The sequence below is a fragment of the Anolis sagrei genome, chromosome 6 (genome assembly GCF_037176765.1).
Source record: "Anolis sagrei isolate rAnoSag1 chromosome 6, rAnoSag1.mat, whole genome shotgun sequence".
NCBI classification, from domain to species: domain Eukaryota; kingdom Metazoa; phylum Chordata; class Lepidosauria; order Squamata; family Dactyloidae; genus Anolis; species Anolis sagrei.
In genome coordinates, this window is record NC_090026.1 from 14,589,824 (window position 1) to 14,614,431 (window position 24,608).

The following is a 24,608-nucleotide window of genomic DNA, read 5'->3' on the forward strand; positions in this document are numbered from 1 at the left end:
AATGCTAAGAGTTTCAGTCCAGAGATACATCTTTCCTGAGATGTTCCTTGCTCACACAGAGTTCCCAAATAGACAGTCATTCAAATGTGGTTTCAGCTTTTGTTGTTTTCTATCTGTTGTAAATTTATTTTTATTTTTTGTTTCATTTCTATTCTTTCATGGACTTAAGGGGACATAAAATTGCCCTTCTTTTTGGTGCTTTACCTTCACAACAATCTGATGAGGTAGGCAAGGCTGGTAGAGGGATTCGGTATCATCCACCAAGGATGCATTCAGAGGCGGCCCTAGGTAATTTTCAACACTAAGCAAACAGTATTTTGCCCCCCCCCCCCCTGCAACCAATCACTGATATATATTTTCTGTTCGTCGTGGGAGTTCTGTGTGCCACATTTGGTTCAATTCCATCAATTGTAGCTACTGGGATGAACCATACATCCCAGTAGCTACAACTTGCATATGTCAAGGTCTGTTTTCCCCCAAGAGCACCTCAAGAGTGCCCCTGGGCAAAATCAACTATACTGCAAATACTTACTTTGCGTAATGGGTTAAGCCGCCCCTGGGTGCATTTACACCAGTGTAATCTGTGAGCCGTGAGACCTAAAATAAGGTCTGCAGCTCTAGAGTATTAAATATGGTTTTCTGTGAGCAAGCAGATGGCGACTACTGGATGGCATATGTTCTGTATCAGAAACTAGAGCTGATGTAATCTTTCCATTGCCATTTTCTGAATCGGCACCCCAAATAAACAAACTGAATCTAAAATTGACCAAAAACTGATTCGTAACCTTTTTGGTACTAATGTTGGAGAGTGGCTCCTTATCAAATGGTCCCTGGTTAAAGTGGTCCCTGGTCAAAAAAAGGTTGGGAACTACTCATCTACAAGGTAGAATTAATGCAGTTTGATACCACTTTAACTGCCACAGGTCAATATTATGGAATATGAGAGTTGTAGTTTTATAAGGTATTTAGCTTTCTGTGCCAAAGATCATGGGTTCATAATGTTGCAAGATAAATCTTTATCGAAACAATTGCCCAATAATTGGCTCCCACACAGTGGCACCATGGCTGTTGTTTACTTACAGTGATTTGGAAAGCAAGCATATGGCATAATTTGATGCGTATCTTGGAATGCAAGCATTGGTAGAGGCATCATGTGTTGTATCTTTGGCATATCTTTATCGCCAAGGTGTGGTGTTTACTCCAAGCCCAAGTTTCACATTTTTTTGGGACCTTGAGAGATCATTAAAGAATGCTTAAATGGGAGTGACACCTGCATGTACAGAGTTGACAAAACTATCAAACAACGTATCATGTGCTATGTTACTTATGTTTGTTAACAATGTAATTGCAACAGTAACCAGGAAGAGAATTCAAATCTTGTGACTCATCCATGACACTCCTTCCCATTCTGGTCCCTTCTACACTGCCACATAATCCAGATTATCAAAGCAGATGAACCATAATATGTGCTTTGAACTGGATTATATGACTCTACACTATCATATAATCCAGTCCAAAGCAGATAATCTGGATTTTATGTGGCAGTGTAGAAGAGGCCTCAGGTGCCCGTCTACAGAACAAATAATTGGAACTCTGATCTATATACGTTGGACGAAGACTCTGGGAAACCAAGGTTTGAATCTCCGTTCAGAGATGGAAACGCACTGGGTGTCCTTGGGTGCATCTACACTGTGGAAATAATGCTGTTTGGTACTGCTTTAACTGCCATGGTTGAATGCTATAGAATCATAGGAGATGGTAGTTTTCAAATAGTGCTGGTGCCTTGCCAAACTACAACTCCCAGCATTCCATAACATTGGGCCATGGCAGTTCAAGTGGCGTCAAACTGCATTAATTCTACTGTGTAGATGCCTCTTAAGAAAACCTACAGGGTTCATGGGGTCAGTACAAATGCTAACCAGGGCTGGCACTGCTTAGCTTCCAAGATGGGATCTGGTGTCTTTAGGCTGACCCGAGCCCTCCCATATCGTCTTTCTTTTCCATAATTAAAGCATAGAGATAAGCGTCAATCAGGAGTTAACTTTTTAATGGCTGCTTATCTGCTCCAAACAGGCATGGAAAGCAATCTTCAGGCAGTGCAGCCTTATCGCCTCTTTCACACAGTCGTTTTGCGATAAGATTGTGAGAGGCTTAATCCGGATAGCCAGTGAAAATGAAGGCTAAGCTTCTAAAACCGGTCTGCCCTCCGCAACACACATTCAAAGGGAGCTGTACATATGATGCCGTCTCCCTTCTGCCTCCTCCATCATGACCCCAGATTGAATGTCAAAATCTGGTTTCCAGGAATACCTACCCATTTCTGGATCGCCATCCATTTTTTTTGAAGATCTGTACACCTGTTGGTGTTTTTCTTTCTTTTTTCCCTGTTCAGCAGCTATTAAAAGCACTGGAAATATAAACAGCGAGAGTACCACTTGGCTTTGATAGAGCTTGTTATTTTTGGGCAGATAATTCCTTCTATGGCTGCATCTACACTGCCATATAATGCAGTTTACATGGTCAGCATAGACCTATATAATGCAATTCAATGCAGTTAAACTGCATTATATGTGTCTACAGCTGACCATACAGTACAGTACAGTTCCAAACACATTACATGGCAGTGTAGATACAGCCCAGTTCTACACTTATATTTATTTATTTATTTATTTATTTATTTACAGCATTTTTATCCTGCCCTTTTCAGCCCTAAGGCAATTTAGGGCGGCATACAGATTGGCAACAATTAAATGCCACAACATACATACATACTATATCAATTGAAAACAGTTAATATCACATAATAAAAATCCATATAAAACCACTTAAAACTATAATAATCAATGTTTACCAGTTCAACTCCTTATCCATTTGCATCGTCTAAGCCAGGGATCCTCAAACTAAGGCCCAGGGGCCAGATATGGTCCTCCAAGGTCATTTGCCCAGCCCTCACTCAGGGTCAACCTAAGTCTGAAATGACTTGAAAGCAAACAACAATAACAATCCTATCTCATCAGCCAAAAACAGGCCCACACTTAATAATAATAATAATAATAATAATAATAATAATAATAATCTTTTATTTGTACCCCGCCACCATCTCCCCAAATATGTGAGAGGAAGTTATAGGGAGGAGGGAGCAAGCTTGTTTTCTGCTGCCCTAGAGACTAGGACGCAATGGAACAATGGCTTCGAACTACAAGAAAGGAGATTCCATCTGAACATTAGGAAGAACTTCCTGATTGTGAGAGCCGTTCAGCAGTGGAACTCTCTGCCCTGGAGTGTGGTGGAGGCTCCTTCTTAGGAGGTTTTTAAACAGAGGCCGGGTGGTCATCTTTCAGGGGTGCTTTGAATGCAATTTTCCTGCTTGTTGGCAGGGGGTTGAACTGGATGGCCCATGAGGTCTCTTCCAATCTTTCTATGATTCTATGACATGAATGCAATGGATGCAATGAAAAATATGTGTGTACATTGTCGCAATGTAATAATTTAGTTTGTGAATATTTTTAGTAGGTAAGTAAACTTTATTACGGTTGATGACCAGAGTGTTTTTAAATATCTGAGACTGGTCCCAGACGTAAACTTCTGCAGCTACAGGGGGTACATAGTATTTTGTTTCAACTACCTCTGACTTGAGATATTGCTTCCCACCTACTGTTAAATTCCTTGTTCCTGGATTGTCCTCTCTCTTGCTAAAGATGTTCCTTGCATTTCTTTTCCCATCCAGAGCAAATGGGGTCGACCTCTAGAAACCAGATCTACCTAGTCACTGGTGGCTGTGGTTTTCTGGGGAAACATCTGGTCCAAATGTTGCTGGAGCAGGAGTCTGACCTGACAGAAGTGCGTGTCTTTGACTTGCATCTTGACGAGAGCATGCGGCATTTGAACAAAGGTAAGCCACTGACAAAACTTTCCACATTTTGGCAGGGAAGCTCTAGCCAGCAATGTGCGGATACCACATAACCTGTAGGTCTTGGATCGAATAAGAAAGTGAATTCTGGTTTGCCAAAATCTCACCAGGGACATGTCAAGCTGCATTCACAACACGAAGGAAGTTGATGAAATCTTTGGTATTTTGTTAAACCCAACTAGTTCCAAATGCTACCCAAAAATGCTAATTCTGGGATTCTGTAAAATATAAGTATGGCAGTTAAAGTGAAATAATAGTACTATAATTCTTTAGTGGGAATGGGCTCTTTAGTTTTTACTCAGTTTGAATCCTGAGCTGTTACTGAAAGACTGCTCCCATCACTTTGGATGACCCACCATGTGGACTGGGGATAATGGGAATTCAAGTCCAAATGCATTTGTGGCTCTGAGGTTGGGGAAATTTAAAGGACATTTTAGAGTCAGACATCATCTCAGATTAGCTGGCAGTGGAGACTCACATAATCCAGTTCAAAGCAGATAATCTGGGATGAGATCCTGGGATACAGGACCGTGTAGAAGGGATCTCGATCACAACTCTCATCAGGTGTAGTCACAAAGCCTAATAAAGAGGAATACAGGAGTTGGAGGCCAGCATTTGGAGAGCCAGATAAAATGACAGGGTGGTCTGTATTTGGGTGCCGGTTAACCAAGAGTCTGCTGTAGTTTATACTCCTATTCACTCAGCAGAGGAGAGAAAAGAGAGATTAGAAATAATTTTTCCTTTTCGGTTGGCCCCATCCAAAGCCAATTGCTCTAGCTAATTGTAGTTTATGGGCACTTTCTCTTTAAAACAGTGTTTCTCAACCTTTCTAATGCTGCGACCTCTTAATACAGTTCCTCAGGTTGTGGTGACCCCCACAACCTTGCTACTGCATAATTGTAAATTTGCTACTGTTATGCATCGTACTGTAAATATCTTATATGCAGGGTGTATTTTCATTCACTTGACCAAATTTGGCACAAATACCCAATATGCCCAAATTTGAATACTGGTGGATTTGGCGGTGGGGGTGGGGTGGGTGATTTTGTCATTTAGGAGTTGTAATTGCTGGGATTTATAGTAAACTTACAAGCAAAGAGCATTTTGAACTTGAACCACACTTGACACACAGAACTCCCAACAGAAAACACTGAAAGGGTTTGGTGGGCGTTTACGTTCGGTTTTGGAGTTGTAGTTCACCTATATCCAGAGAGCACTATGGACTCAAACAATGATAGATCTGGACCAAATTTGGCACGGATACTCAATATGCTGAAATGTGAACACTGGGTGGGGAAAATAGAGCTTGACATTTGGAAGTCGTAGTTGCTGTGATTTCTGGTTCACCTACAATCAAAGAGCATTCTGAACCCCACCAATGATAGAATTGGGCCAGACTTCCCACATAGAATCCCCATGCCGTGAAGGGACTCACAGATGCAAGCCTCCCTCTGGCTTCACACGCTCTTCCTCGCCAGCACATGCGCACCTCACTGCCACACGCCAAGCACGCCTGCTCTCCCCTCCCCTCTTGGAGTCTCAGAAACAGCCTTCCAATTGGCTGAGAGCAGAAGAGCAGTAGAGGAGGGATTTTGGTGAGAGGATTCACCATCTATTTCCAATTTATTTGTCATGTCAGAGCAACCAGTCCATTATATTACATTTCTTATTTCCAATAAGCAAGAGGCGGAGAGATCTTCAGCCTTCTCTGCCAAAGTGGTTCTTAAGACCATCAGAAATATATGAAACCCCCTCACATCCTCCACAGGGGTCCCGACTCCCAGGTTGAGAAACGCTGCTTTAATAGCTTTGACTGTCTTGACCACACTTGAGAATTTAGCCACTGGTCTCCCAGTTTTCATCTCTGAAATGGGGAGGCAATGAGATTGCTGCTCCTGATGCACGGCCAACTGCTGGATGCATCCTATGGATCAGCCAACTGCCTGCTCCGCATTGTTTCCCCTTTTGTGGTATGGAAGTTGCTGACAGACAGCTAGGCGGATGGATGTGGCACCATTGCTTCATTCCAGAAAAGTGACTCCCGAAAGGAGGGACATTGTTGGCAGAAGCACGTGGAACAGTTTTGTCAAAGCAGTGGCCTCAAAAGCAACTGTGTGGCCAGTTCTGCAGAGAGCACAGAAAGGCCAGCATCTACCCAGGTGGTTGTGATTTATTCCTGGTCCACGTCCTTCTGCTGACTCCTTTGCTGCCAAAATACCATTGGCTTGGCCAATTGTGCATGATACTTGGTGGCAAGAGCTTTGCTAGGCATTCTATATCAGGGATTGAGAAAGAGAGGGAGGGAAAGAATGAAAGATTCTGCTCAGGAATTGCTGGGAGAGATGCCCAGTTGGAATGATTTTGGCTTCTGGGCAAAATTTTTGCTCCTTCTGCAGCTAAAGATCTAGTGTCTTTTGGGCTTCGGTCCAGGATAAAACAAAGCCTGACCTTGAAAAATACCTTCACTCTATTAGAGGAAGTGGAGCAATGAACCTTCGGCAGCTTTTTGTAGCAACAGGGCTTGATAAGAGAATTTGGTGGTTTGAAAAACAGGATGAGGGCAGAGCCACAGACCTGGACCCCCTTTGCTGATATTTAATACTTAGCAAAATACACAGAGACATGGAACATACCCTGTACATTCATGAATAAGTTGAGAAATTTTCACTAAAATATCACCACCACCCACAAAAAAGAACTGGGTTAATGTAAGTACTGTACCTTTGCTCTTATCGTAAAAGGAACCATCTCTTAAGTGGCGAAAGGCAAGAGCTTAATCCATCCCAGAAGAACCCCAAAGAAGCACTGATCCCTGCTACTCTCGCTCTCTGCATAGCACCACTTCTAACCTCTTTAAATGCCTTATCCACAAGTCATATCAAAATTCGTATTTTGAGGCCCCTAACCTTCTCTCAATTTATACATGAAGTAGACTTATACGTGAGTATATAACAGTGGTTCCCAACCTTTTTTTGACCAGGGACCACTTGATCAGGGACCCCTTTCACCAGGGACCACTTGACCAAGGACCACTTGACCAGAGACCACTTTGACCAGGCACCATTTGACCAGGGACCCCTCTGACCAGGGACAACTTGACCAGGGATCACTTTGATCAGGGACCACTCTCCAACAGTAGTTCCAAAAGGATTACGAATCCGTTTTTGGTCAGCTTTAGATTCAGTTTGATTATTTGGGATGCTGATTCAGAAAATGGCATTGGATAGATCACACCAGCTCTAGTTTCTGATACAGAACATATGTCATCCAGTAGTCGCCATCTGCTATCTCACAGAAAACCACATTTAAGTCTAGAGCCAGGGACTGTATTTTAGGTCTCACGGCCCACCAGTGGGCCATGGCCCACAGGTTGAGAACCACTGGTATATATGGTAATACATAGACATAAGGTATCTCCGTGTTGTAAGAGGATGCTGTAGTGCTTCCCTAGAATCCCTTTTTCAAGCTTTCGTGTGGTTTCCCATTTACCGTATCTTTCAGAAGCAATTACGTTTATGCTGACTATGAAGTGAATTGAGATGCTTCATACTTGTGCTTTCTCTGCCTAATCAAAAGGGATTTCTTTAAAAGGCCTTTGCTTAACCAAAAAGGTTCCCAAAGCAGCTTTCGTATATTGGTAGTGAAACAGCCACTGCTCTTGGACTTAAAATAACTAAAATGCACAGCAAAAAAGAAAGAAGAATGAGGGAATGAAGAGGAATAAAAAGCAAAAGCAGAGGCCTTAACATTTCAATTCCTAACAGTGTCAGCTGGCTTACTAACAGTTCAGAGGCAGCTGAAGAATATTGGAAGACTTTCCATTCTTCTTTTCTCTTTCTGTCTCTCTCTGTTTCTCAATCTTTCTCTCTATGCTGTGGATTGATGTCTCAGGACTATGCTTGACAAGGAGGAACTGGGATTCCTTGTTTCAGATCTGGAAACTGTCACTGCAAAAACAAAAGGGCAAAAAAGTGGTATCTTGGGAAGACAGTGTGTTGAAATGCAGAATGAGACAATTGGAGGCTGTCTAATCTAGAGCTCCTAAACCAGTGGTTCTCCACTTGTGGGTCTCCAGATGTTTTGGCCTTCAACTCCCAGAAATCCTAACAGCTGATAAACTGGCTGGGATTTCTGGGAGTTGTAGGCCAAAACACCCACAGGTCGAGAACTACTGTCCTAAACTCTGGTCTTCCAGATATTTTGGACTTCAACTCCCAGAAGCTCTAGTCAACTTGGCCAATTGTCAGGAATTCTGGGAGATGAAGTCCAAAACCCCATGAGAACCAAAATTTGGAAACCACCAATTTAGTCCAATGCCTAACTGAAGCATTAAATTCACAGTAAAAGCATATTTGAGTGATCGGCCTTCACAATGTACACAAACTTTATTTTATGCATGACAATGTATAAAATTGCGTTTTGGCTATGTGTGCAGAATGTCTATGAAGCATAAATGAATTTCATGTCAAGACTTGGTTCCCATCTCCAAAATACCCTATTATGTATGGATAAATATATGCAGATATTCAAAAAATCCAGAAGATTGCTGATCCTAAACATTTTGGATAAGGGATACTCAACCTGTACTTTGACTGCAAATTAGGTTGTTCATGTTAAAAAATAATTTAAGAAAATAAAAAGAAGATTGAAACAGCTGGTTAATAACAGATGGGCTATTAATTCTCTGGAGAGGAATAAACTAGGAAGGGGAAATAGCCTTGCAAGGCCTCACTTGACGCAAAGAGAGGCAGGTGGGAATGAACTCCATGGCTCAAGTTCCTGTCTCCGCGGGAAAAGCGGATGGGTGTCATTTCATTTCTGGCAGGTGTTCTGTGGTAGATATGGTTACAGACAGGATTTCCTGACAGGGTCACCACGAAGCTTCCTGGCTTCATTGGAAAAAAGAAATGGGAAAGAGAAACACTTTTTAAATCAGCAGTAGATCTGCAGAGTTGGGTTTCTACCTTTTCCTCCCTCCACCTATCTCTGTTTAGAAATTTCCACTGAGGCATCAAAAATTCTTGCCAGTAAAGTCAAGAGGTTAAATCTATTTTCTTAAACAAGTTTTTTTTTAAAAAATCCCAAAATGCCTCCATGATCCCTACAAGTTGCAGTTCATTTATGATATGTCCCTTTGCCAGTTTAAGGCTCAGGGAAGATTTCAAACTATGGCTGGGCCAAATGTAATTAAAGTTTAAAAAATAATGCTAGGCATGGACAAAATGCAGGAGATGGGGGGTTGATGGAGAAATACCAGCAGTCCTAAATCAATATAAAGTGCTTTGTGGGACATAATGCTAAGGGTTCATTATTCTGGGAAGGCACACTGGAACAACCACGTTTTCAAGTTCCTCCTGAAAACTGTCAAAGATGGGGCATGCCTGATGTCCTTAGGGAGGGAGTTTCAGAGTCGAGGGGCCACCACTGAGAAGGCCCTCTCCCTCATCCCCACCAATCGCGTTTGCGATACAGGTGGGAGCGCGAGTAGGGCCTCTCCAGATGATCGAAGAGATCGTGTGGGTTCGTACACAGAAATGCAGTCAAGTTTCCTGACTTAAAAAAAAACCAGCAATCTTCTCCTAGAACTAAATAAGTTTATTGTGTGGGTGTGACATGGTGAAATTGTCCCTCCTGGCCCTAGAGGAGTGGTTCCCAATCTGTGGTCTGTGGACCACCAGTGGTCCGCAAGAATGAAAATATGGTCTGCAGCCTCACCATTACTACATCGTTGCCTCGAAACAAGGTGGCAACAAGAGTGACTGGTCTTGCAAAATCCTCTTATAGTGCCAAGGCAATGGGTATGTTGTGGGGGAGAGGCTGATGACTCACAAAATATTACTACTACCACATCAGCTCTAGATTATTAAATATGGTTTTCTGTGGGCGAGTAGATGGCAACTACTGGATGGCATATGTTCTGTATCAGAAACTAGAGCTAATGTGGTCTATCCAGTGCAACTTTCTGAATCCACACCCAAATAACCAAATCGAATCTAAATTTTGTAACCCTTTTGGTACTAATGTTGGAGAGGGGTCTTCTCAAAGTTGTCTCTGTTCAAATTGTCCCTGGACAGTGGTGCATTCTGATTTATGTAAGTCTCCTTATTGTACAATGTAACAAAAACTGGAAATTTTTCTGTTCCTGGTTTGAAAGTTTTATTTCCTCTTTAATTATGCAGTATTTACTTTTAAAGTAGTTGTTATACTCCAGAAACTTCACTTTTGTGGCTGCCATAAACTATGTTGAATTGATTGAGACTATATGAGATATTAATTGAAAAACTATAGCAAAATGTGCTGCAGGATGTCTCACAAAAACAAAGTTTTTGAAGTTTAATAAATGTTTTCCATGTTTTTATGATAGACCCAATTAGGAAATGACATTTATAACCCTGGAACAAAAATTGTGTTACGTGGTGATCATCAGTCCCAATGCTAGCCTGGTACAGTTTATTTTTAAAGCGTTTCCTAAAACCTAGAGCTAACAATAGCAGTTCCTTGTTCCATGGGAAAGTCGAGGGGGGAAAATACCAAAGATATTTCTTGTCATCAATTTCTCACTTGCTTATTTGAACTTGCAATGTCAAGACAATAAGGCTTAAGTGTCTCAAACATCAATTTCTCATTTGCTTATTCTAACTTATCATGTCAAAACAAAGAGGCCAAATCGTATCAAACAATCCCTTATTTTTCTAGGGCACTGACAGATCTGTCTATTTGAACTAGTTTACCACCAGATCTTGTTCCCATGGTATTAAATCCTGTCTGATCTTGGAAGTTAAATAGGGTCAACCCTGATTTAGTATTTGGATGGGAGACCAATGAAAATGAGATACAGAGAAAAGAACTGGTAAAACCACCTCTGCATGTTCCTTGCTTAAGAAAACGCTCCCAAATTTGTGGGATCACCAAATGTTGCCAAGCGACTTGAAGTCATACATACATTTAATCAAAGAAAGTTTACTTAGTCTTGACTTACAAAATTCCTATTAATTTTATAAGTTTACTCCTGTTGGGTTGGGTGTATTTGGGAAAGTAAAAAAAAGTGGGAAATGTGTACAGAAAGTGGATGAGAACGGAAAGGAAGAAAAAAGAGGGATTCACATTTGTATTTTGGGTTAGAGCTGATAGCAACACTGAGCACTATTGGGTCTCCTGACAGCAGTGTATATAGGCTCTACTTGGCAGCAGTGGCAGGCTCTGCAAACCTGCCAATCATGTCAAATGTCGCTCAGTCCTTAGGAGTGTTAAATATTTTGCATGGTGGGCAGTTTCCCAGGAAGGCCTGAACACCAGGGTATGAGGGCATCAACATATCGATCCAACCTTGGCAAAGCACCTTGGCATGTTTATTTATTTACAGCATATTTATTTATTTATTTATTTATTTATTTATATTCCGCCCTTCTCACCCCACAGGGTGGATTACAATGCACATATACATGGTAAACATTTAATGTCATTTCGACATACATCATACTGTATATAGACGGACACAGAGGCAATTTAACATTCCAGCTTTTCCAGCTTCATGAGGGTATGCTCGATTCCAGCCACAGGGGGAGCTGCCGCTTTACCGTCCACTTGTGACACAAAGTCCTTTGATGGAGTACTTCCACATTCTTCTGCATGCTGCTGGAAGGTTTTATGGAGTCATAAATTAGTTAAATTAGCCTCCCCGCATAAAGCGGCACCTAAATTTCCTACTTGACAGATGCAACTGTCTTTCGGGTTGCATGGGTCAACAGCAAGCTAGACTATTAATGGTCAGGAGCTTACTGTGATCCAGGCTGGCTTCAAACTCATGACTTTTAATGAGTTTAATGCAGCTGGCTACTAACTAGCTGCGGCACAGACCAGTCCCTCAAGTTGTAGTGCTTTTGTCCCTGGAAGCACTCCATGAAAATGGGTTTTTCAAATGTACTTGAAAAGCCAGTGGTGGACAGTATTGACTGGGCATCACAATTCAAGAAGTATATTGACAAACTAGAATGTGTTCAAAGAAGGGCGACTAAAATGAGCAAAGATTTAGAACCAAGCCCTATGAGGAGCAGCTTAGGAAGCCTAGTATATTAAGCTCGGAGAAGTGAAGGCAGAGGGGGGACATCATAGCCATATTTAGATATCCAAAGGACTTACATTGAACTTATATTGAAGATGGAGACAGCTTGTTTTCTGTTGCTCTACATGGAGCAATGGATTCAAATGGTAGGAAAAGAGATTCTACCTAAACATTAGGGAGAACTTCCTGATGGTAATTCGACAGTGGAATATGATGCCTTGGAGTGTGATAGAGTCTCCTCTGAAGGTTTTTATGTTGAGGCTTGATGACAATTTGTAGAGAGTGCTTTGATTAGGTGCTCCTAAATGACAGAATGGGGTTAGACTGGATGACCCTTGTGTTGGAACATGCAAGCAATCAGTCAGTGTGTGTGCGCATGTCAACTGCAAAATACGATGCATGAAACTGATTGGTCGGGCAATGAACAGGGTGATGGCTGAGCCTGGAACTTTTGGATACTGTTGCATTTTTGTTCAGGCTCAAGCTATGCTAGTGCACTGAGAGATGAAGAGAAGCAGAGAGAGAGAGACTGATTTGCTTCTTAGCTGCTGAAAGAAGGTATCTCATATGGACAAAGAATTACCATTTTAAATCTCTCTGAAAGGACATTTAGTGAGTTGATGCAACCGATCATATTGTACATATGTTGTTCTAAACTACGAAGAGTAAACTACTTTTTCTTTACTGTTCACCAGCATGGCGTATTTTCTTTCTCTGGCAAGGCAGTGTGTGTACTGATCAAACATGGATTACATGTGGTTTATTTTATATTATGCTACACCTTGTGGTATCTTTCAATTCTCTGACTCTATGGTTGTATGAATGGCTAACAACGGTGACACCAAAAGTAGCCATTTTTGCTGCTTTTCAGTACACATACATTCTCTGGCAAAGCAAGAAATAAGCCAAACAAGAATTTAAAAATCTGCCTACAGTACAATGCCTTTTGTTTTTTTAAGGCAAGGAAACACCAGTCTTGCTTTTGTATAGGATTACATTGTGGGTTTTGTGTGCCAGACCTTTGGGGACAAGGCAGAGGTGGCACTTCCCAGCATTTCTTCTTCATTGTTGGATTCTTTCTAGGAAAGCTAGAAAGAGGACCCGATTGTACCATAGAATATTGCCATCCCTCCCTCCCCCTTTTCAGCTTTGTGCAAACAAACAGCCGTGTGACTTCTGGGAGGAGGCATATTGTTAAGGAAGAAGCTGCCTTGGCTTTAGTCCTTCCATTCTCAGAACAATATATTGATTTATAACCTTGCAAAGAGAATTATCCAAAGCTCCTGGGATGAGGCAAGCCGTCTGTTTTGACATGAGTGCCATGAGGCAAGACAAGGAAGGACACGATACTTTCAGCTGACAGATTCAGATTTGGATCTAAATTTGGTGCAGTAAATCAAAATCGGACTTCGCAAGGGAGGGAATTTCTGCAATATATAATCCTTTCAATGGAATGGTATTTATTTATGCAACATTCCTTGGCACTGTCATGATTTTTTTTGGATAATATTTATTCAATTTTCAGTTATACTCTATGAAAGTAATGTTCAAAGTGAGGGAAAGTAAAGAAAGAAGGGGGTGGGGGAGAAACGAATGGATAAAGAAGGAGCTGGGGTTGGAGAACAGGAAGGGGAAGGGGCTTCTAGGGGAGGGGGTGGTTTGAACTTCCCATCTTCTTTATCGTGATGATGCTTCTTCTTTCCAGTCTTTGTTTTATTTACTTTTAATATGTACTTCTCTGCTTCTTCTCTCCTCTTCAGATAGTGTTTCATCTTGACTGACTTCTGTCAGTCATCCTTTTTACCTTCTTTTGGATTAGATAGTCCCTCAACAGGTTCCAGTCTGTCTCTTCTTTTGACATTATTTGACGTTCTTTTAATAATTGAGTTAATTCATCCATGTTTCTAATTTCTAAGATTTTAACTAACCAGCTTGCAGAAGAATAAGGACCGAGCTGTGACGCAGCCAGTTAGTAACGAGCTGCATTAAATCACTACTGACTGAGAGGTCATGAGTTCAAAGCCAGCCCGGGTCAGAGTAAGCTCCCGACCATTAATAGCCTAGCTTGTTGTTGACCTATGCAGCCTGAAAGACAGTTGCATCTGTCAAGTAGGAAATTTAGGTACCACTTTATGGGGGAGGCTAATTTAACTAATTTACGATGCTATAAAACCTTCTAGCAGTGTGCAGAAGAATGAAGAAGTACTCCATTAAAGGAACTGGTGTCACAAGTGGACGGTGAAGCGATAGCTCCCCCTGTGGCCAGAACCAAGCATACCCTCATGAAGCCGGAAAAGCTGGGATGTTAAATTGCCTCTGTGTCTGTCTAAATGGCATTGAATGTTTGCCATGTATATGTGCATTGTAATCTGCCCTGAGTCCCCTGCAGGATGAGAAGGGGGGAATATAAATACTGTAAACAAATAAATAATTCTTGAATTGCTAGTGTTTCTTTCAATCTCCACTTTCTCGGGTAGACAATTTCTCGGGAAGGCTGCCGTTGTTAAGTAACGTAGCAGGAATCCTTTATTATTTTCTTTTTTTTTTGTTTGATATTCCTAATAAATATATTTCTGGCACTGTCATGCTTTTTTTCTGTCTTTTCTGGGATAGCGCTCAGAAGTCTTGCTGTTTGGACTGCATACCCCAGGGCGGTTCCAGACAGTGGAAAAGTCTGTGCTGACCTAGGTCAGGGCAGACTGTAGTCCACACAATGTCCCCAAAAGCCCAGGCTTTTCATGGAGGATGTATAGATGTCCTCTCCGTACCTTCCAGAAGGACAGGGAGACACCTGTGCCACCCGCCAAAAAAAGCCTTAAAAATAATATAACTTATGAGGCTGGCATGTCTCTTCTGCCAGCCCTCTCCTGACATGTAGCAATAATGCACCATGAGAAGGGAGCCAGGAGCAATTTCCCTCCTTCCCCTCCTGTCCTGGCTAGCCATTGCTATATGCCAGGAGAGGGCTGGCAGCAAGGAAATGTGAGCCCGTAAGTTATTTTATTTTTTAAAAGCTTTGTGGGAGGGATTTGGGGAGGGGGTTGGTACCCTTGTGGTTTTCCAGGCTGAATCAGCTGGAAAATGCAATACGGATGTCTGGACTGTCCCTTCGGAAGTTCAGGACTTCTGACAGGGTAGTCCAGACAGTGGCCATAGTGGGTGGATCAAACCCACTACAAAACAGGGTTTTCTTGCTTTGTGGTGAATGCAATCACTTTTACATGGGGTGTTGTTTGGACACCCCACGTGAAAACATAGGAGCTCATGCTTTTAAGGGGCTATCTGGATGGGCCCCCAGTAATCCTCCAGTAATCAAAAAAGTGTGTTTCAAAGCTGTAGAATTGGGGAGCATTGAGCTATTTGTGATAGACCCACGTATCCCGATTTTATGTTCTTCAGATGAGTTGGATCACAACTTCCATCATCCCTATCCATCATGGCTCTGGGGGAATGTTCAGAGACGTAGTCAATCTTCAGAGCACTCTTAAGAGAGGTATTGGCTGACATCATGTTCTGCACCCAATGAACAAAGAGAACTAAACCTAAACACTTGTAGCTTTTGATGAACATGGACCTCTTCATTTCACTTCTGCTGACTGGGCTGTCCATCTCTCCAGGAAATTCCCAACTCACTTCCTTTTTCTCTCTCCTCTTTATTAAGTGACTCTGATCCAAGGGGACATCGCCAACCTGGAAGATGTGAGGACCGCTGTACAAGGTGCCAACGTTGTCATCCACACGGCCAGCTTGGTGGACGTTTGGGGCAGAGTCAGCCCTGAGAAAATCAATGCTGTCAATGTTTGTGGTAAGTTTCAGAACAGACTTCAAAGGAAATATTTCAGGGACCTCCTCCTTCCTAATGCCCAGGACTTGGACTCATGCAGCCTTCTAGATGATGTGGGATTGAAACTTCCAGCAGCCTCAGCCAGGCTAGCTGTTGGTGGGGAATGTTGGGAGTTGCAGTCCAGTGTCTTCCAGAAATGTACTGCATGACTCTCAGTCCAGTTGAAGACCATATCAAATTGTTCTTGGATCAGACCAAGAGAGAATCAAGCAGGAGGCAGTTGCAAGGGGAAGGCTCCCCATTGCTTCATCCACTGAACCAGGCTTAAATTTCTAAAGCTGAAGTGTTGACAGGGGAGGACCTCAAGCCTACCAGTGGACATTTTTCTCTTTTTGTCTACCATGATTTTCATGTCATTGTAGGAACCCAAAATGTAATTGAAGCGTGCGTATTGGAAGGTACCCAGTTTCTGGTTTACACCAGCAGCATGGAAGTGGTGGGACCCAACACCAAAGGACAACCCTTCTACAGGTAGGTTGCTCTGCTGGACCCAGAGTGTTAAATTGATTCTTCTTTCCTTGTAACTCTTAGGAGAGCTCATGCACTTAAAGCCATATCAATTCCAGGTGAAGCCTAATTTGAATTTAACCTTTCAAAAGCACAGCATTGTATGACTATTTCTAGTCATACTCTTGCTTGAAATCCCATTGCCATGTTTCTGCATCCTCAATATGGTATCTACTGGTCTGTACTGGTTTTACTGGGTTATCCTGGGCCCATAACCCTTGTTGGCCAAGTGAGCTTATTAACAAAAGATCTTCCTCATAAGTGGACAGCAGAGTAACTTATTAGCAGCAGCCTGACCCAGCACCAGTAGAGAACAAAAACACATAGACGAATGTTAACTCTTCCAAAGGAGACTTTTCTTTATAGCAAAATAATATGGTTGCACTATTTACAAGAACGTTTCCGTAACTCAAATAAAGTTCAGCCTTCACACTGGAGCTCCACTCATGAGGCTTCTCTCACACAGATATTACACAGTTACTGCTAAACTTGCAGACCAAAAGGTCACTGGTTTGGATGCAGAGAGTGGGATGAGCTCCTGCTGTCAGCCCCAGCTTCTGCCAACTTAGCAGTTCAAAAACATGCAAAGGTGAGTAGATCAATAGGTTGTGCTCCAGTGGGAAGGTAACGACGCTCCATGCAGTCATGCTGGCCACATGACCTTGGAGGTGTCTATGGACAATGCTGACTCTTCGGCTTAGAAATGGAGATGAGCATGAACAAGAGTTGGACACAACTGGTCTTAATGTCAGGGGAAAACCTTTACCTTTTTACACACAAGGCCTTTAACCTGGGGCTTCTTTCATCAAAGCTTCTCACATACTGAGGTTTACCTCACACTCCTCAGGATGACATTAGCTTTGGCTCACTGACACTAACAGGCTTCGGCCTATTAACTCTTTCAGTGCTTGACTCACATTTTTGTAATCAAAAATACCTAGTTAATATTTAATATTTCTTACATCTTTCCCCTATCAAAATTAGTGTAGATACAGACCTCTGCCTCAACTAGTACATCCTGCTGCCCCAAAATTGATTCTATATCTTTTCTGATGAAGAGTTGTTGAAAGTCTGAAAATTTGCACGGCATTGTATTACTATTTCTAGTCATAAAAAACTATTACCATATCCTGACCTTCCAAGGGCTTTCCTCCCAAATATAGCCTTATTGAATTAGTTGGCTGTACAGGGTTGCCAACAGTATGATCGTGTTATCATTTAAATGTTATCATTTAAAGGGAGTAGGCTACCAAGGGATAGCAACCATCAAGACAGATAGTAGGAAGTTTGTAGGGATTTTAAAAGAAATATATACAGTAGAGTCTCGCTTATCCAACTTAAACATGCCAGCAGAATGTTGGATAAGTGAAAATGTTGGATAATAAGGAGAGATTAAGGAAAAGCCAATTAAACATGAAATTACGTTGTGATTTTACAAATTAAGCACCAAAACATCATGTTTTACAGCAAATCGACAGAACAGTTCAATACATGGTAACATTATGTAGTAATTCCTGTATTTACGAATTTAGCACCAAACATCGCAATGTATTGAAACAGTTGTGGATCCGGGTGGGACGCAGACTGTGCTGGATAATACAGAACATCGAATGAGTGAGACTCTACTGTATAACTATGAAGTACAATATTGTAGTGTCTTCGTCATTCTATATCTCTGTGTTGTAGTTTGTGTTTCTTTTGACTAAAAATATTTTAAAATAATTATTTGGATTTACTATATACATTGGTAATGCTATCTAATTCAACTGAGACAAATAGATGGCTTCAGAGCCAAACTTTTAGGAATCCAACTCTCATAATCCACTGCTCAGGCTAGCTACGGATGATAGTACTTGCAATCCAACAACCTATGTTCCATAATCTGTCCCCTCAATCCTAGTGTGGAAGGATGGCCTGGTTATACCATTGCTGTATTCTTCAACTCCTGCCACCTTTCATTTTTGACTCAGGACAAAATAAAATAAAATTCCAAACGACGTGCCTAAGGCGTTAATCTTCTCTGTTTGTACATGTGTGGTATCCAAAACAAGGAGTTTCCCCCTGGCTTTGGTCCAGACCAGCGATCTGGGCTTCCCCAGAAACCTCCTTAGCAACACTATAGCAATAGCCGTACATAGAAACCCCAGAGATTGGGAAGGGAGAGATTTTTCAGAATACAGTGCTCCCTATGGGGAATTGCTTTTGTCCTGGTCTCAAGAAATGTTTCTCTTTTAGTAACACACAACAATGGGGGGAAATGGGGGTACTGGAGGCTTGGATAAGGTAAATTTGGCTCTGGCTTGCTTGCATGTGCCACATTGCATCACTCTCCGCAGATGTTAAAATGTTTGCTGCCAGTGTTTTGGCCTGAGATGGAGAAAGAGACTGGAAAAATGCAGCCAGTAGTGTGAGTGCAAGCAATGGCCTTTCTAGCATTCTGCATAATAGGGAAAGGTTACACTCCTTAGACTCATCTAAGGCTTAAACAAAATAAACCTATCCTTAGGCATTAAGGGAGGGTCTTTCATTCTAGACCTAGACATGATGGAGCCATGCCTGCCTTTTCTTCTCTCCCTCCATAGCCAGGTCAGTGGCAGTTGGGATGAAGGGAGAGGACTATATCTGTCATAATTTTTTACATACACTCACACTTTTCCAGGTTCTATTTCTTACTACAGGAGATGAAAATAAATATTTATGGGGTCATATAAAGGTATCTCATTGACATTACGTCGAGTTGTGTCCAACTCTGGGGGGTGGTGCTCATCTCAATATCTAAGCCAAAGAGCTGCTGTTGTCCAAGCTGTTGTCCAAGGTCATGTGGCCAGGATGATTGCATGGAGAGCTGTTACCTTCCCACTGAAGTGGTGGTACCTATTGAACTACTCACATTTGCATGTTTTCAAACTGATAGGTTGACAGAAACTGGGCCTAACAGTGGGAGCCCACCTCGCTCCCCAGATTCGAATGACCAACCTTTCAGTCTGCAAATTCAGCAGTTTAATCTGCTGCACCACTGAGGACTCCCAATGGGGTCATATAGCCCCCTAAATATAATTAACGTCAAGTAATATACTCATTGTGGTGGGGGGTTTGCCATTCTGCCACAGGCAACAAATGTCTTAATCGGCTTTCCTGAGTCGATAGGGGTCATTGGATTTGGGAATCAGAGTGGGATTGGAGGTGAGATGAAGAAAAACTAAAGTATAAGATTCCACGTGTGGCATGATAAAACAACTTTTCTTATGCATTTACAATTGTGGAAGAAATAGTACTAGTCACAACAATATCATTTATCTTTTCTCTTAATAGCGGAGGTGTCTTTATGCACAGTACATTGTGTAGTATTGTTAGACCACTATATAATACATATAAATGCATTACAGTTCATAATTCAACATTAAAGTATATTTATTTATTTATCGTATCAGAAGTGAACCAAAGATATAATTGTAATGCACTTAAAAACACAAACAAAGTTTAAAAGCTTGGCATTATACTAAATGTCCTTTGACCTGGCCAATTGGAGTGCCTCTGGTGTTGCTGTAAGAAGGTCCTCCATCGTGTATGTGGCAGGGCTCAGGTTGCATTGTATTAGGTGGTCTGTGGTTTGGTCTTCTCCACACTCACATGTCGTGGGCTGCATGTTGTGGATGAAAGAAGCCACCCCGCAGGTTTGCAACACATCTGGGCGTCCCCTGGGCAACGTCTTTGTAGACGGCTGATTCTCTCACACCAGAAGAGACTTGCAGCATGCAACCAAACACGCTAATGTATATTGAGGGTACCTTATTCTGTTAACTCATTTTCTTAGCTAAGAAGGAAAAGGAATGAGCCTCACAAGTGAGGTTCCTCTCTTTCTTCATACTAGAAACATTCAGTTTGATTACTGTGCATTGTGTTTTGTCCTTCCTTTACAGAGGAAATGAAGACACTCCTTACGAATCCGTTCACGAATTGCCATATCCAGTTAGCAAAGCGAAGGCTGAGAAGCTGGTACTTGAAGCCAATGGACGACCGGTAAGCCAGACCGTCCTTCTTTGCGGGATCAATATAAGACAAAGGAACTTTGTGCCATTTTAATAGATGAACAGATTTGTTGCAACATAAGCTTCTGTGAGCCAAAACCTTGATAGATTCCGCTGTACCTCCTAAGGATACGTTTTATGCCTCTGATACGGTGGATTCTAATTCATGAAAGTTTATAAGACTCAATAGGGTTCAAAGTAACAAAGGATTGTGCAGCACCTTCAAGGTTATGTTGACTACCCTTCTAGAGTGTATCAAAGTTCTGCTCTTTGAGGAGCTGAGAGTACTCTTTGAGGAGTTTCAAAGTTGAGTTGGGAGTGCATGGCATTTTGCACATTACCCTCCCAATAACCCTATGAGGTAGGATAAGACTGAGAATGTGTGACTAGTTGAATATCAGACAGTGAGGTTTATAGCTGAGCAGGGATTTGGATCATGGGTTTCAGTACTCTAAATTGAAAATGCTGGCACAGTCTTGCATAAACAACCCTTTTTAAACATGCTGGACTGCAATGCCAATTACTCCCAAGTCATCACAGTTGTATAACCATGGTATCTGAAGATGATGGTATTTGTGGTTTATTACATCTGGGAGGAGACTTGGTTGGTGAAGGTACCCTCACTGTCATGCTGTTTTTGTCATGCTGGCTGGTAGGGCATCTAGAGAACATCAAGATGGATGAGGCAACTCTAGCTCACTGGCTTTTTATTTTACCACTTCGGGAGGTATGAATGGGGTTGTTATTATACTGTATGTATTTGCCAACAAGGCGAGCTGACAACATTTCTCTCTGCCTCTTCTCTGCCAGATGAAAGGTGGGAAACACCTGGTCACATGTGCCCTTCGCCCAACTGGTATCTATGGGGAGACCCATCCACTGATGAAAGAGTTTTACAAGCAAGGGCTGCTCACAGGAAGGTGGATGTTTCGGGCCATCCCAGCCTCCGTTGAGCATGGCAGGGTCTATGTGGGTGAGTTATGCTTCTTCCCTGGACTGTTCCTGATCCCTGTCTTCCATATCACTCTGAGCCAGAGCTAAGAAAAAATGGCTCTTTTGGTGCAGATTGTATCCCTTATCTGAAATGCTGGAACCATGAGTGTTCCATGTTTCAGAATTTGTCAGATTTGGAATACTTGCATCTACATCTTGGAGATGGGATCCAAGTCTAAACTCAAAACTGGTTTATGTTTCATATACACGAACATACCTAGTTTGGCGGTAATTTTATGCACAGTAAGTTTGTATACACTTAACCATCAGAAACCAAACATGTTACCATTTTATCTCTCCATATGGATTTGGAATATTTTGGAATTCTTGCTAAGGGATGTTCAATCTGTATTGTATCTTAATTTGTTTCTGCAGATATTTAATGCCGAAGTCTATCTCCAGACCTTGATAGTACACAAACCTCCTAAGAAATCAGGGTCCTTTTCTCATGACCCAATTATAGTACCATAATTACATTTTAATTCAATTCGATTTTTAAAAAAATATTTCCAAGCTGTGGATGGTGCAATCCATAGATGCAGAATGCAGTTTCAGTGTCCATATTCACTTACCACTTCATCACACTAGAGGAGAAATCTACTTAAAATCCAGTTTCTGCCTTCTGCTGTTAAAGGCTCCTCCCTAAACTACAAACCCCAGAATTCTGCAGGAAGCAGAAACTGGATTTTAAGTGGATTTTTCCCTCTAGTATGATAGAAGCTGCTGTGACATTACAATGTATGAACAACCACTGAGAAAATTATGGGATGACTCAGGCACTGCATCCCCATGTGCAGTGGAAATTGAAGTGCATCACCACTCTTGAATATATATAAAAGCACCAGTTAGAAGTGTTGGAGCCTGGTTTTTGAAGTATCAGAAGTGATCGATGCACGTTGGTGGCCTCTTTAGAGAGCATCTTTGCAATTCACCAACAGGGTTTTCTTGCATTTCGGCAACATAGAGTTTTTAACGTTTTTTTAACTAAATGTTTTAAACTGTTGCTATTTGTGTTTATATTTGTATTATATTGAGTCCCCCCTTGGGGGTTGAGAAGGGTGGGACAGAAATTTTGGAAATAAATAATAAATAAATATAAAATAGCAAAACCTAGACCATGATCTAAGTCCTTTGTCCTTATGGCAGGGAGCTGAACTGGACAGCCCTCGTGGTCTTTTCCAGCTCTACGATTCTGTGATTTAAGCTTGTTTTTCCTTTTCCCATTCTCCTTCCCTGTGCCATCTAACACAGGCAATGTGGCTTGGATGCATCTCTTGGCAGCCCGGAAGATCCAGGAGTCTCCCGTGTCTATAGGAGGCCAGGTGTATTACTGCTATGACTCTTCCCCCTACAAGAGCTATGAGGACTTCAACATGGAGATTCTGGGGCCCTGCGGCTTCCGCCTCCTGGGCTCCCGGCCCTTGATACCTTACTTCCTCCTCCAGCTCATTGCTTTTCTCAACATCTTTTTGCAATGGGTGCTGAAACCTTTCTTCACCTATGCCCCTCTCCTCAATCCCTACACCTTGGTCATCGCCAGCACCACCTTCACTGTGGCAACTGACAAGGCCCAGCAACACTTTGGCTACAAGCCCCGATATACCTGGGAGGAGAGCAAGAGCCGCACCGTCAAGTGGCTTCAGGAGGTGGACGCTCAGACGCAGGCTGGGAAATAGACCACAGAGGGTTGGAAAGGTGGAGCAAAGAGATGTCCCAAAGGAAAATCAACCCCAGTATCATCTACCGGAGGAACATCTTTGCGAAACGGAGACCTTGCCTCATCTAGAGCATTGAATCTGGGTGGACTTTGGCTCATGCTATTTTATATTTACGTATTTAACAGTGCCTTTGCATTTTGCCTTCACCTAAAACATAAAACTGGCTAAGCACTGCACAGAAGTCAAAAACATAATCTTTACCGACAAACACAAAGGTAGTTCATCAAGAAGAAAAGAAGAGGAAGCAGAGATGGATCCATGAACTGTGAGATACCATTCATTTCCAGATGTAAATTCCACAACCAGCTAACTATGTCCTGGATCATCCCTAAGTATATTGGACAGTGATTCATATTTCAAGTTTGGTATCTCTTGGGTGAGCTTTTTTCTGCAAAAGTTCCCATTCATTTCTCACGTGACTTCCAGATCCAAATTTTGCTTTTGGCCTCGCCACATATTCCACACATCTCTCTTGAGTGGGAGCCACCCTCTTCCATAGATTTCTTCTGTCATGCTCTTCTTGTATTCTGTCACCTTGGTAATCTTGATTTTGCTGTCACAGCATGGGCTGGCAATCTATTCCCACTGTACCGCAATCCAATTCCAATTTTTCTTTCTACCTCAATCACCATTACTGTATATTACTCATTCCAGTGCAATAAGGATTCCAGTCCACATTTTGATTTAATTTAGCCAATGCTTAATCATTGGAACAAACAATATAAACTTTCCTTAGTATCACAAAACATTGACAATGCAACATTCTTATGATGCCATGATTTTAATTTTGTGTGTGTGTGGTTTTGTGTGCGTGTGGTTGCATATGCAAGTGTGTGCATGCGTGTAGGGCTTGTGCAATGGGAAAGTGACTGAAGAAGTGTCTAGTATGGGAAAGGTATTCACATTTGCTTAACACAAATAAGGCTACCAGAATTTCTGAGTGAATCCTGAAAACTAAAGGATGAATCCTGGAAAGAGTGTGAGCAATATTTTGACATTTACTGTTTGCTTATATGTGGAATCTAATAAACATGGGACACAGCTCAATGCTTCCTTCATTGATCTTCACCTTGCAGTTCTGGGGAACATTTTGTAGGACTTCAGCTCCCATCATCCTCAGCTAGCGTAGCCAATGATGTGGGATCATATGAATTATACCCCGTCACTACAGGACAAGACTGAGCACTATTTCTGCAATCCAGAGCTCTGAAAAACTAGTTTTGTGGGAGTCATAATTCTTAGAATCCTTAAGCAGACATGCTGGCTGGGAGATTTGGGAACTTGTAGTAGTCGTGGTTTCTTAATGCATAGACTATTTGTATACAAAATAAATAAGTACACATAAATAATATAAAAGTAAATGGCAGATAGATCTTGCATATTTAAAAAATCAATATAATCAAAACAGATTAACAACAATACTATAATTCAATGAACTTTGATGATAGCATCCCCAGAACAATCAATTGCAATATCATAAATCTTTCCTGTTACAACTTGTAAATCCAAAAGTAACTTTTTTGTTGACATTTGTGTGAAATGTGGC

The 24,608-nt window shown here is 41.8% G+C and overlaps 1 protein-coding gene across 3 annotated transcripts in view; it reads left to right on the forward strand.

Moving 5' to 3' along the window:
- HSD3B7 (hydroxy-delta-5-steroid dehydrogenase, 3 beta- and steroid delta-isomerase 7) overlaps positions 1-24,109 on the forward strand; it is a 64,891-nt gene extending 40,782 nt beyond the window's left edge. For all 3 annotated transcript variants that reach the window (XM_060780170.2, XM_067469804.1, XM_060780169.2), the window contains exons 2-7: positions 3,728-3,892; positions 15,634-15,777; positions 16,179-16,287; positions 20,244-20,343; positions 21,162-21,324; positions 22,596-24,109. In XM_060780170.2, coding sequence (XP_060636153.1) covers positions 3,733-3,892; positions 15,634-15,777; positions 16,179-16,287; positions 20,244-20,343; positions 21,162-21,324; positions 22,596-23,020 — 1,101 coding nt within the window. In that variant the 5' untranslated portion in view covers positions 3,728-3,732 and the 3' untranslated portion in view covers positions 23,021-24,109. The remainder of the gene's footprint in view (positions 1-3,727; positions 3,893-15,633; positions 15,778-16,178; positions 16,288-20,243; positions 20,344-21,161; positions 21,325-22,595) is intronic.
- Positions 24,110-24,608: the final 499 nt, after the last annotated feature.